Source organism: Myxine glutinosa, chromosome 5 (genome assembly GCF_964187855.1).
Source record: "Myxine glutinosa chromosome 5, kmMyxGlut1.1, whole genome shotgun sequence".
Classification (NCBI taxonomy): domain Eukaryota; kingdom Metazoa; phylum Chordata; class Myxini; order Myxiniformes; family Myxinidae; genus Myxine; species Myxine glutinosa.
This window is the reverse complement of record NC_136265.1, coordinates 51,859,541-51,873,322: the sequence shown is the minus strand read 5'-3', so window position 1 is coordinate 51,873,322 and position 13,782 is coordinate 51,859,541. Positions and strand designations below refer to the sequence as shown.

Genomic DNA, 13,782 nt, shown 5'->3' with positions numbered 1-13,782 from the left:
GCTTGCCTTCCCCATCATTGGGGATGGGTTTTTTACTTTCTTTTCCCATTACTGGGACGGGTAGTTTTGATGACTTTTTCTGTCTTTAGAGATGGGTAATTTTGCTGTGAGATATATGTGTATTTCCTTGTTCTTGCTTTTGTTGGGATTCCTGAAATGGCTCAAAATCTGGAATTTTATTTTTTATTTTTCTGGATTCATTTTTACCTCTGCCACCAAAGGTGGATGGAGGTTATGTTTTCACCCCTGTCTGTTTGTCTGTGAATAAGATATCTCAAAAAGTTGTGGACGGATTCGGAGGAAATTTGGCGGAGAGGTAGCGTATGTGACTAGGATGAAATGAATAGATTTTGGTGAAGATCCTGATCCGGATACAGCTCCGTAGAATTTTTTTAGTGATTCTTCACCATTGGGAGATATGGCCAAAAACGATATATATATAATATAACCACCTTTAGAGGCCATTTTTCCCCGCAAGCGGGGGTTGGCCTTTTTCGGGAACCGTGGTTGTTGTTGTTTTTCGGTCCCCTTTTTGAAGCAATGTTTTACGGCCGGATGCCCTTCCTGACGCCAACCCTTTTTGCCGCCTTTAACGACAAACAGGGAATTACCAGTGAACTGGTCCTCAATTAGCCGACCTCGGAAGGATGACAGGCTGAGTCAACCCCCCTGGCGTTAATTCAGCGATCGACCGGGATTCGAACCCAGGATCCTAGGAATCCTAAGCTGGCACCCTAGCCGCTAGCCCAACACCAGGGTTTTGCCAAAACAAAAACCAAATGGCCAAAAATATATGGCCAAAAACGATATATAGCAGGATATTTCAAAAAGTTGTGGACAGATTCGGAGGAAATTTGGCGGAGAGGTAGCAAGGATAGATTTTGATGAAGCTCTGGAACCGGATACAGCTAGTAGAATTTTTTTAGTGATTCTTCACCATTGGGAGATATGGCCAGAAACGATATATAGCAGGATATTTCAAAAAGTTGTGGACGGATTCGGAGGAAATTTGGCGGAGAGGTAGCAAGGATAGATTTTGATGAAGCTCTGGATTCGGATACAGCTAGTATAATTTTTTAAGTGATTCTTCACCATTGGGAGATATGGCCAAAAACGATATATAGCAGGATATTTCAAAAAGTTGTGAACAGCTTCGGACTAAACTTGGTGGAGAGGTTGCGTATGTGACAAGGATGAATCGATTCAATTTTGGTGAAGATCTGAATATGGATTCGGATGAGAGAATTATTTATTTTTTAAGTGACTCTTCACCATTGCCAGTGTGTGCCCCGGTTTAGAATAGGTACACTGTATCCCTGTGTGTCGTAAGAGGTGACGAAGGGTTGGCGTCAGGAAGGGAATCCGGCCATCAAAAACATTGCCTCAAAAAAAGGGGGAACCATGATTATTGTCATGGGGCCCACAAGGCGAACTCCCGCTCTAACAGGGAAAATGGCCTTAAAAAGGGAATTTTTTTCACCATTGAGAGATCGGGTGAAAAGCCATATATAATATATTTTTTAAAGTTATGGACGAGTTATGACTAAACTCGATGAATGAGTTGGTTAGGTGACGAGAACAAGCCGATAAATTTTGGTTCAGGTCCGAATCCACATCCGGAAATATCAGTGGATCCAAAACATAAACTGTTCAGCCTGGCGGAGGTATGCGCTCTACCGTGTGCCGTTCGAGTCATTCCTTTTTTATTGCTCAATGTTAGGTGAAATAAAATGAATTTTGTATTTGAAGCAAAATAACGTTTTAATTACCAAACTTCTTGATTCTTTTCTTGTTTATTATGTTGGAGATTTGACCTTTTCATTAAATTTTTTTAATTTATGATTGTATTCATTATATCTCTTTGCTGAAATGATGTGAGATTACATTGTTTGCAGGTCTGGTTCATCCAGTGAAGATGCAAAATTTTCAAAGACACTTGTATGAGAATTCCCAGAATTCTTTGAGCAATGAATGTGTAAAGCAAGAACTTTGTAATTCTACTTCGAGGGAGCAGAAGAATGCACCTCAGCTGTGTGAAGGTGAGCAGAGCTGCGCACAGAACACACAGCACAGCTCTACTTGTTTCATTCGCAAAACGATGCAATGCTTAAATTCCACATCGTATCAAAGGATGGATCTGCTTATACAATGTGCATGCACTCAAGCTTATTTATGTAACAAGGATATCTATTGCACTTGCAGTACTACAAAACATGTGTTGACATACCTTGTGTTTACGTTTGTAACTTGTCAATGAGCAGGAACCTGAATCTAAAGCTTTAAGATTGTTTCATCAATCCACACTGTCGTAAGTTATTACAACTTAATTATCAGTTGAGTTTGTGTGGATAAGTCTAAAGTCTGAAAAGGTAGTTCTGATATTAAACACATTAAAAACCGAAGTTGCATTCATGATTATTGCATGATGATGCAAAAGGCAATTGTATTCCATTCAAGATCCTTCAACTAACAAAGCCTTCTGCGCGAGTGAAAATTTTTATGCATTCCTCTGGAACTGGCTGTGCATTCCAAGGCATCATGTTTTTAGTTGTTGGTAATTAAGGAAACCAATGTACATATTTAGATTAATTACATGGTACGTAGATTAATCTTGTCTGTGGTGCCTTCTCATGAACATTGAAGAATGTGCCTGTCTCCCTCAAAGGTGAGAGACATTGAGCAGTCGAATTGATTTGTGTAAAGTGGATGGACTCATGTGACTTGCATCAAAATTGGGAATTAGGGGAGGGGAAAGAGGTATGTGTGTGTCAGTTATATTCTTCCCCTCATTCTCAGGAGAGGGAGGGAGTAGTAAGTATGCCTAAACTCCAAAGCTGTCCTCCAAAGCCAGTCGCCGTCTGGGCATCCTCCGTCATGCAAAGTCCTTTCTGGGCACTTCTGAGGTCCTCACCACATACAAAGCGTTCATCCGCAGCTCAATGGAATACTGCTCTCCCCTCTGGGCTGTTGCTCCTGCCTCACACCGAGCTCGGCTTCACGCTGTTGAAACCAAAGCTTTCAGAATCATTGGAATCTCCCGCGATGAAGCTGATTCTGAGGGCCTTTCTTTCTCTCTCACCGCAGGCAGGTTGGTGGTCTTTCTGTCTTTTACCGACTCCTCTCCGGCCTAGCCCCCCCTGCTCTGTCTGTGCTCTGCCCCCCCAAATATTCCTGCAGGATGCACAAGATCTGCCAGCAACGCTCTTCTGGTGAAACTGCCAAAATGAAGACTCTCTGCTCACCTTCACTCTTTCATTTCTCTTTTTTCCCCACCTCTGGAACAAACTCCCCCACTCCCTTCAATCCCACTCCTTCCTCCAGGTCTTCAAAACAGCTGTTCACCACCATCTCTTATCTTCCCTCATCCAAAACCTTGATCTTTTCTACCCACGTTAAAACACCCCAAATCCGCCTTCATTAGTAGTGTTCATTTGCTTTATACCATGTACCCGGTTTAGAATAGGTACACCGTATCCCTGCGTGTCGTAAGAGGCGACTAAAGGGTTGGCGTCAGGAATGGCATCCGGCCATAAAAATATTGCCTCAAAAAGGGAACCATGATTATTATGGGGCCCGCAAGGCTAACCCCCGCTCTAGCAGGGGAAAAATGGCCTTTAAAAGGGCTGTTTTGTTTTTGTTTTTCCAATGTAACTTCTGCCATGTGAGTGATGATTACAGATATAGGACCAATTTTAATCAAAATGGAGTACATTATGCTTTTTTTATGTTGCATGTTTCACAGCAATGGTGATTTATTGATCCCTTTCTCTATTGTCTTTTCAGAGAATCAAATGAAAATGGTGTCTTGTTCCAATTCAAGTTTCCAGTTGTTTGACACAGAAATTTCTTTCAATCAGAACATCACACGGACTTCTTGTCAGGAAGATAACAAATATAGTCGTGTACTAACCAAGAACAACAATTGTATTACGACATTCAAGAAAACCGAAAGGAAGGAGAAGCCACACAAGTGTTCTGTTTGCAAGGAAACGTTTAACTCATTCGCATATTTAAGGAAATGCCAAAGAATACACAAACGTGAGATGCCACACAAGTGTACTGTATGCAGCAAGGAATTTTCTCAGTTATCATCTTTGAAAAATCATAAAGTAAAACACACAGGAGAAAAGCCTTATAATTGTCGTGTGTGCAACAAGGCGTTTGCGTATTCTTCCTCTCGAAATGTACATCAAAGAATACACACAGGAAAGAAGTATTTCAAGTGTTCTGGTTGCAATAAGGATTTTACCACTACCAGGGATTTGAAAATACATCAAAGAGTACACACAGGAGAGAAGCCTTTCAAGTGTTCTGTGTGCAATAAGGATTTTACTACTAACAAGGATTTGAAAATACATCAAAGAGTACACACAGGAGAGAAACCCTACAAGTGTTCACAATGTGGGAAGGCATTTAATCAGTCAGGAACTTTACGTAAACATCGCATAATCCACACGGGAGAGAGACCTTACAAGTGTCCTGTCTGCTGCAAGGCATTTGCATCTTCTTCGTATTTATATATGCATAAAAAAATACACACAGGGGAGAAACCCTACAAGTGTTCACAATGCGGAAAGGGATTCAATCATTCATCAACTTTACGTCGACATCACAGAATCCACACAGGAGAGAAACCTTACAAGTGTTCCCAATGCGACAAATCATTTAAGCAATCATCAAATTTACGTGAACATCACAGAATCCACACAGGAGAGAAACCCTTTCAGTGTTCTATGTGCAACAAGAACTTTACGTCTTCATCAACTTTGCATTCTCACAAAAATATTCATATGGGCCAAAAGCCCAACTATTGCTCTGAATACAACAAAGGTTTATTGATATCTCCAAGTTGAAGCATCATCAAAGAATACACACCGGAGAGAATGTACGCAAGCACACAATGTTAACCCCCAAATCGTCTTTTTTGGAGTACAACTTGTTTTTGGTCTTCCACTGCGGGCTGAGTCATGAATATGAATATATTGTTGCGAATATGGAATTTGGCCTCCATATCCGCTTGTAAATATTCCCCTATTTCCCCAATACTCCCCAACTATCCCCAATCCCCCATTCCCTAGTCCCATTGCCGGTAAATAACACTCAGTAGAGCCGACCTTCCCCTTTTTCCCCCGTTAAATGTCGTGCCCAGGTCCACCGCATCTCACGTAGACAACTTTCGGACATCTTGCTAGTTATTCTTAGTCTATGTCAGTTAAGGACTCCTTTCCATTAATTATGACTCTTCGTTGCACCAGAATGTGATTATATGGCACCAGTAGTGAGTTTAGGACCTTTCCCATACCTCCTTCCATCTTCTTCCCCAAACAACTACAGCTACAACAACAACTACAACAACAGAGGGGCACGGCGCTGCGCGGGGGAGTGTGCGTCCTCACACCGGCTCGGTTAGCCGCCATTGACAATGCGCTCCGGACCATGCGCTCCACGGGGTTACCACGAAGGGGCTGGCTGTCAGCTCCTCGTCAAGGGCGGAGCCTGGCAAACCCCCCGCACGCACCCAATGAGAAGCAACGTGCCGATTCCACGAGGCGGAGCTAACGAGCCGAGGGCGTGTCACTCCCCGCCGGATATACGAAGCGACTCACCGGATGTGAGGTCAGATGCGCCCCCAGCTTGAAGAAGAGCAAGTCACTACCTCCGAGCGCTGCGACCTCCCTGCATGCTGCATCTCTGGACCGGACCGAGCCGATTCTGTCCCTGAGCCCAGGTGCACCTGGAGCCATCGATCCTGCCTTTCCTAGCCATCAATCCCCGTGTGAGTCAGCCTTTTGTCCCGTTTATCTGTCGTCTGTTGGGGTTAATATAAGAGTGTGTCTAAGTGCTTGTCTTTCTATGCTGTACCTCTCGTCCCTGTAATCTGACCTTCCGAACGAATATAATCTCCTCCGGAGGTCTTGAGAACCGTATCCCTGGTGTCGCGTCATTTTAATCCCAGCTGTGTGTCTTTTCCTTCATTGACCTAGCGTAGCGCGATTAGTCAACGTTCGGGTATAATCGGGTAACTTGTGCAGACGTGGTCATACCAAACCGCTCGGTAAATAACATCTAAGCCACGTCTGTAACAATTGGTGTCGAGGAGTGGAATTCGGACCCGGGACTAAATTTATTAGGCCCAAATTTGTAACAATTAGAATCGATTCGGAGCGCGTTTCCCGCGCGAAATTATAACGGCGAAATTTGAATTTGTTTTACGAAAATAAAAACCCGAATTTTGAAAGTCGCGCTATGGCAGACCAAGACAGCTGGGGTCCGGTAGGGGAGAGTGAGGCAGGGTCGGTCCAGGACCAAATTGAGGGACGCGAGGAGAGCGAAGCAGCGAGGGTAGCAGACGCACAAAATGGCGCCTCGCTGGTCACCGCGCCCGCGACCGTGGTAGCGCCGCCGATGGATTGGGGCCTATTTATGGAACAAATAAAGGCCTTTATGGTTAAGTCGGGTGAAGAAATGAAGGACGAGATGAGGGCTAATAGTCAGCAATTGGGAAACCAAATTGTGGGATTGAGGGCTGATAGTGAGCGATTAGAGGGCCAAATGGGGGTAATGAGGGACGAAGCGAGGGGTACCGGTGAGGGGTTAGACAATAATTTTAAGGGATTAGACAAGAAATTTGGGAAGCTAGACGACAAATTTGAGGGGTTAGACAACGGGATAAAAGAAGTGAAAAATGGGTTAATGGGGGTAGAAAATAGAATGGCTGCCCAGGAGAATCAGATAGAGGGAGTGAAAAATGGGTTAGAGGGGTTAGAAAACAGTATGGAAGGCAAATTGAGGGACATGAGGGACCAAGCGGAAAGGGAAGTTAACCAAATGGGGCAGCAGATAGAGGGGGTCAGAATGGGGGTAGAAGCCAAACTGGATGCTCACAGGGAGGAGATGGAGCAGATGAGGGTGGCATCTGGGCAGGAGATGCAAGTGATGGGAGAGGAGATCAGAAGAGGTGTGAGTGAGGAGGTTGGAGGAGTGCGCGAGGAGGTGAGGCACTGTCAGGAGCACATGGAGAAGGAGGTGAGAAAGGGGACTGTAAAATTGCAAGGGGGCATAGAGGACCTGACGCAGGAGGTGGAGCAGCTGACGGTGGGACAAACGGAGTTAGTGGAGCAGGTTCAAAGGAACACTGCGGTATTAGGAGGTTTAAAAGCGACACAAAACGACATAAAAAACGACTTGATAGCGACAAAGAGGGAATGTCAGATGGTACGTGAGGGACTGACAACGAGGTTGGACGAGGTGATAGAGGTAATGGAGACGAAGGACCGGCAGGTGAGGACGCACCTGGAAACGGTCAAGGTAGCCTTAGAGGATGAGCTTGAGGAGACGTACCGGGGAATAAAGGAGGTGAAGCAGAAATTAGAAGAAGTGGAAGAAGGGGTGAGCGAAATTAAGAAGCGACGGAGAGGGGATAAGAAAGAGATAAAAGAGGAGATAAAAGAATTGGTCCAAAGTCTGTGTTTGGATCGTGATGATGTGCTCATTAACCGGATGAGGGATTCGCAGGTGATGGAGGAGAAGCGAAGAGGAAGAGGACCCGGTGTAAGTGGTGACCAATATGGTCGTGCGTATGATGCGCCAGGGGATTTAAGAAGCTTGGGGGTCGAGATGGACCCGGGTGTTCGTGAGAGGCCGTTGGTGAAGTGTGCGACAGGTCTGGTGTGCGAAAGAGGAGGTGTGCGAGAATGTCCGACTCTGGGGTGTGTGAGGAAAAAGTGCGTGCCAAGGAGTGAGGGTGCTGGCGAGAGTGAGTCGGTCGTAGCGCGTGTGCGAGGGGGCACATGGAAGCGCGGTGTGGTAAGTGTTACAGAGGGTGTGACGGGAGAGTGTGCGCGAGAAAGGTGTGCGCGAGAAAGGTGTGTGACGGACAGGTGCATGAGGAAAGAGTGCGCTGTCAGAAGTAAGGAAGAGTGTCCACCTGTGGTGAGTGTTACAGAGGGTGTAACGGGGGAGTGTGCGAGAGAAAGGTGTGTGACGGACAGGTGCATGAGGAAAGAGTGCGCTGTCAAGAGTAAGGGTGAGTGCGCTGTCAAGAATGGTGGTGAGAGTATTGAGAGTGACAAGGAGAGTGAGTTGGTTGTGACAGGTGAGCGAGGATGTACACCTGGGATGGAAGGATGCACACCTGGAATGGTAGAGCGTGAGTGGGAATGCACGCTGGAGTTGGTGGTGAGGCACATGGTTGGGTGTGCGAATGAGGGCACACCTGTGATTGTCACAGAGGAGGTGACCGAGGAGGGGGCGCGAAGCGGTGTATTGGTGAGGTGTGCGAGCAACGAATGTGTGCCAAAGTGTTCGGTGGTCAGGTGTGTGACCAAGGCTGTGAGTGGAATGGGTGTACCGAGGTGTGTAAGGAAAGGTACGAGGGGCATGGAAACGGCTGGATGTGTGAGCAAGGAACGGGCTGCGGGGTGTAAGCGTCCAGGTGAAGCATCGACGGTAACCGGTTTAGAGGTTAGGTCGACTTTTAGCCGAATCGGGCCCTCGGTGCGTGCTGGGCCTCACTTTGAACGGCAGCGTCCGTGCTCCACTAGGCGGAGCGGGCAGCCCGATAGAAAGGGTCGTCATGGCGACCACTTTTTGTTGAGGCAGTCCGGCAGGTCGAGATCGGGACATTGGATGGCTCCACGCCGAGATGGTGCGTGGGATCTCGGCCCGGGTAAGCCCCCGTCCCTGCACCGAGTGCCGGACGTATCCAGCTGCTGGCACAGAACAACCCGCATTCATGGCTTGGCTTTACGAAGCCGGGCTTTGGACAGGGATTGGCGCACCGAGAGGCATTAGTGAGTAGACTGGGTGATGAGGTTAGTGTTTTGGACCCAAAATTGGAGAAAAACAAAATTTGGTGATTGGCAAGGGATTGGCAGTAGTGATTGGCAGATGATGGGCAGTGATTGGCAAATTTTTAATTTGTTGAAATTTGATGTGCAAAATTGGTAGTGAGCGATGAGCCCAGTGGGTAAGGGTGGCATCCCTGCCACCCTTCCCATGTGGGGCAAATGCGCACTAGATTATGGGGTGTATGGCAGTGAAAACTAGCCCGGGTGGGTTAGGTTATATTGATAGGGCCCTAGAAGATGACATTAGGTAACGTTAAGTTTAGTTCGTGACTGATACCTGTAGTGGGGACGCAGGTAGATTAGTGTGGTTGATAATGACGTGGGAGCGCAATAGTTTAAAGGGACGACTGGGAAGTGCAAGTTTCAGAGGGGAGAAGTTAGCTGAGATGATGCCGTGTGTGTGAGAATTGAACAGGTGTGATTGCACAGGTGTGCAACTGGACAGGTGTGTGGAGCAGTGTGTGAGTAATGAGTGTTGTGGATCAGCGCGAATGCGCTTGGGGAGAGAAGGGTGCAGGTGGCACCCGGTGTGAGAGCACAGGTGTGCAAGTACAGGTGTGTGGAGAGAGTTGGAGTAAGTGGTACGGAGTGGTGTGCATGGTGCAAAGGTGTGGATGGGGGAAGAGTGGACCCCTATCACGGATACCCGGGGCGGGTAGTGTAAGTGTTAGGTAGAGGGTACAGGTAAATTGTGGTTGGATATTGGCATTTGTGGTGCGGTTGCAGAATGGTGTTGTGAATGGGTGCATTAGTGTTGTGGAAATGGCTGGGCGTGTAGCCTGTTAGTGTGTGTAGTTGGTTGGGCACTCCACCACTGTGAGGATGTCGGCCAGGTGAGGCCGCAGGTGGGCTCTGGGAGCCGGTAGAGTTGTGGATGGGGCCCGAGGATCCGGAGGATGGACCCGGGTAGCCCAGTGCCAGAGAGGGCACCGAGTGGGGAGAGCGCCAGAGGGCCTTCCCCAGGTAGTTAGGTTAGGGTAAGGAGCAGGTAAGCTCGGAGGCAACCGCAGTGGTGGAGGTGTGCAGGTGGGTAGACCCGCTGGGAGAGGTACACGCCACAGCCCAGAAATTGTGCGAGGGCACCGGGAGATGAATCGGGGGAGTGAGACCCCAAATTGAAAAGCACCACAGTTGGCCAATGGGAATTGGTTTTTAGAACCCATAGTGTAAGAGGGCCAATGGTTTGGCCGGAGAAAGACCCCGGGTAGTGTAAAGTTGTTAAAGTCATTTAGGAAATAGTTAGGATTGATGAACCTGTCGCACCATACGCAGCCACTTACCTGTGGTGATGATGACTCCACACCTGTGTTCCTTTGTTTGTGTTGCAGGAAGTGAGAATTGCTGTGTGGATTTGTGAGACGCATCACGACGTGGATGAGACATTGGGGTGATTCCATCTCTCCCTCCTTAGGAGGGACTGATGATGAATTGGTGATGGCAAATTTTGATGTTGAGTTGGAGATGGCAAATTTTGATGAGAGTTGGAAATGGCAAATTTGATTGGTTAGGAGGGAAAGAAGACGAATTTGGTTTATGGGAGGAACGGGGAAGACAGTAGGGACGTTTGTTGATGTGTAAAGTAGATGTTTATGGGTAGTGTTGTGTTTTGTGGATACAGTAAGGGGTAAGGGAGGGGCAATGTAGGTTACCTGGTGGGGGGGGGGGGGGCGTACGGTAGGAACGTACCTGTCTCACCTGGTTCCCATGTGCCCCCAGTGTGCATTACCTTATATTGTGTGCACTTTTGCGCCCTTACCACCTTACTCACTTGTCTTATTTTTGTCTCCCACCTCCGAGGATCTGGCTTTGGGGCAGAGAGAGAGGAGAGAGAGGTGCTGGCTCCGCAGTTGTGGGCCTGTACTTTCGCTGCTTGCTGCCTGGATCGATACACCATATGGACCGCAATTTTTGTGGCCGCCCACAATGGACCGCAGTTCTTTTGCGGGCAAGCACCACCCGTTGATGGACCTCTGGGTCAACGTGGCACCTATGCCATACAGGTGAACCACTTATAGTTGGCCCCCCTGACGGCCACAGTTTAGAAATGGACGCGGTTGGCGCCTTTCTTTATTTCTAAAGAAGCCAGAAGGCCAAGGCACTCCAGGAAGGCAAGACCAGCGGCAGAACATCGGCCGGCTGCGACACCACCGGTGACTATGAACACTTTATTGGTGCACCGGATGGTGCTGACTGTACATGATGGGGTGGTGCTTTTGGTGCTTGGATGGGGTGCTCTGCACATTATTAAAGGCCGTAAGGCCACAGAGCACTCGTGGGTTGGTGTATCGATGCTAGCATGCGTGCTCTCTCTATGCATAACATCTGCATGTGTTCCTCCAAAAACAGGTCCTGGATCGTAGTGTAAATATCAGCGTAGTCTTGTGTAAATAATGCTCCCTACCGGCTGTATGTTTAGTTTGAGGATTCTTTCCGGATTCGGTTATCCTGTGGGTGTGTTTCTGTGAGGAGAAGGGTGCAACGTCGCAGGGGGACATATTTACTCATTTGTGAATATCTGTAAAACTGTCGCACTCAGGGTAGAGTTAATAGTAGAGGGAACTACATTGCGTGCCACACTAAAGTAGGTAAAAATTTATCGGGTCGGGACGCCCCGAGGGTAGAGAAGGGTGCAATGTTGCGAATATGGAATTTGGCCTCCATATCCGCTTGTAAATATTCCCCTATTTCCCCAATACTCCCCAACTATCCCCAATCCCCCATTCCCTAGTCCCATTGCCGGTAAATAACACTCAGTAGAGCCGACCTTCCCCTTTTTCCCCCGTTAAATGTCGTGCCCAGGTCCACCGCATCTCACGTAGACAACTTTCGGACATCTTGCTAGTTATTCTTAGTCTATGTCAGTTAAGGACTCCTTTCCATTAATTATGACTCTTCGTTGCACCAGAATGTGATTATATGGCACCAGTAGTGAGTTTAGGACCTTTCCCATACCTCCTTCCATCTTCTTCCCCAAACAACTACAGCTACAACAACAACTACAACAACAGAGGGGCACGGCGCTGCGCGGGGGAGTGTGCGTCCTCACACCGGCTCGGTTAGCCGCCATTGACAATGCGCTCCGGACCATGCGCTCCACGGGGTTACCACGAAGGGGCTGGCTGTCAGCTCCTCGTCAAGGGCGGAGCCTGGCAAACCCCCCGCACGCACCCAATGAGAAGCAACGTGCCGATTCCACGAGGCGGAGCTAACGAGCCGAGGGCGTGTCACTCCCCGCCGGATATACGAAGCGACTCACCGGATGTGAGGTCAGATGCGCCCCCAGCTTGAAGAAGAGCAAGTCACTTCCTCCAAGCGCTGCGACCTCCCTGCATGCTGCATCTCTGGACCGGACCGAGCCGATTCTGTCCCTGAGCCCAGGTGCACCTGGAGCCATCGATCCTGCCTTTCCTAGCCATCAATCCCCGTGTGAGTCAGCCTTTTGTCCCGTTTATCTGTCGTCTGTTGGGGTTAATATAAGAGTGTGTCTAAGTGCTTGTCTTTCTATGCTGTACCTCTCGTCCCTGTAATCTGACCTTCCGAATGAATATAATCTCCTCCGGAGGTCTTGAGAACCGTATCCCTGGTGTCGCGTCATTTTAATCCCAGCTGTGTGTCTTTTCCTTCATTGACCTAGCGTAGCGCGATTAGTCAACGTTCGGGTATAATCGGGTAACTTGTGCAGACGTGGTCATACCAAACCGCTCGGTAAATAACATCTAAGCCACGTGTGTAACAATATATTCATATTCACTGCGGGCTGAGTCATGAACAGACCCCTTTGACTCAAAAAGAGCAATCGAGTTCCGAATCGTGTTTTCTGATGGTTGTTCTCGAACATTAAAATGATCGTGAAATTTTCATTGAGTTTGAATTATTGATTTCCCTCCCAAATGGAGTAATAAAATTCAACAATTTTCACATGCTGGTCATTGGTAAATATCTTCATAATGTATCTCCCTGGTCTTCTTTATCTGTAAAAAATAAAAAATTAATAATAAAAAAACAAAAGTTATTTTAAAAAAAGAAAAGAAAACCTTCAGTGACTTTTGGCCCACCCTGTATATACCGTCGGACCCCGCTATTCGCGGGGGATACGTTCCTGGCAAATGCCGCGAATTGCGAAACCGCGAATGGCAGGGCATTGTTTCAATGGAAAAAGGGGGGATCGGTTCCAGAGTCGCGAATAGAGAGGAACAAACTGCAAATGGTGAGGCAAAATCCAAGAATGGTGAGGTAAATCCCGTGAAGGTTGATGAAAGTCACGGAAATGGTGAGGTAAATCCCGTGAATGTCAATGAAAATGGCAAAGCAAATCCCGCGAATGTCGGCAATAATCCCGGAAATGGTGAGGCAAATCCCGCGAATGTCGGCGATAATCCCGGAAATGGTGAGGCAAATCCCGCGAATGTCGGCGATAATCCCGGAAATGGTGAGGCAAATCCCGCGAATGTTGATAAAAATCTGTGAATGCATGCCGTGCCAGTTTCATTGGGGAAAAAGGGAGACAGTTAATTGCACTAATAGATACTGTACAGTAACTCGTGGGGGTGACGTGTCATGCAGCTGATGTAACATCCCACGAAGTTCCCGATTCTATAGTGCGGCTACAATTCGCAGCCGCAAAATCCATGAAAACGCAAAGCACACAGCAGTGAATGTAGAAGCAGGGTCATGCTAGCGCCATGGTTCTTAACCTGGGTTCGACCGAACACCAGGGGTTCAGTGAGCCAGTCTCAGGGGTTCGGCGGAGGTCCTCCGAAACGTATTGCATTTTTTTTTTTTTTTATGTTACGAACGAATGGAAATGTTATTTGTAATTGTATTCCCATCCCATTCGTGGTTTCTCTGGTCTGTGTTTAAGATAAGTTGTTTCACACTGACTGTAGTAAATTCAATCAATGAGCAACTTGCTAATTATTCTATTGATGGTGCT

The 13,782-nt window shown here is 47.5% G+C and overlaps 1 protein-coding gene across 1 annotated transcript in view; it reads left to right on the top strand.

Annotated features, from left to right (window-relative positions):
* LOC137428618 (uncharacterized) overlaps nucleotides 1–13,782 on the top strand; it is a 63,919-nt gene that overhangs the window by 20,152 nt on the left and 29,985 nt on the right. Inside the window, exons 5-6 of the mRNA XM_078777292.1 lie at nucleotides 1,896–2,039; nucleotides 3,784–4,848. Of these exons, the coding sequence (XP_078633418.1) occupies nucleotides 1,896–2,039; nucleotides 3,784–4,848 (1,209 nt within the window). The remainder of the gene's footprint in view (nucleotides 1–1,895; nucleotides 2,040–3,783; nucleotides 4,849–13,782) is intronic.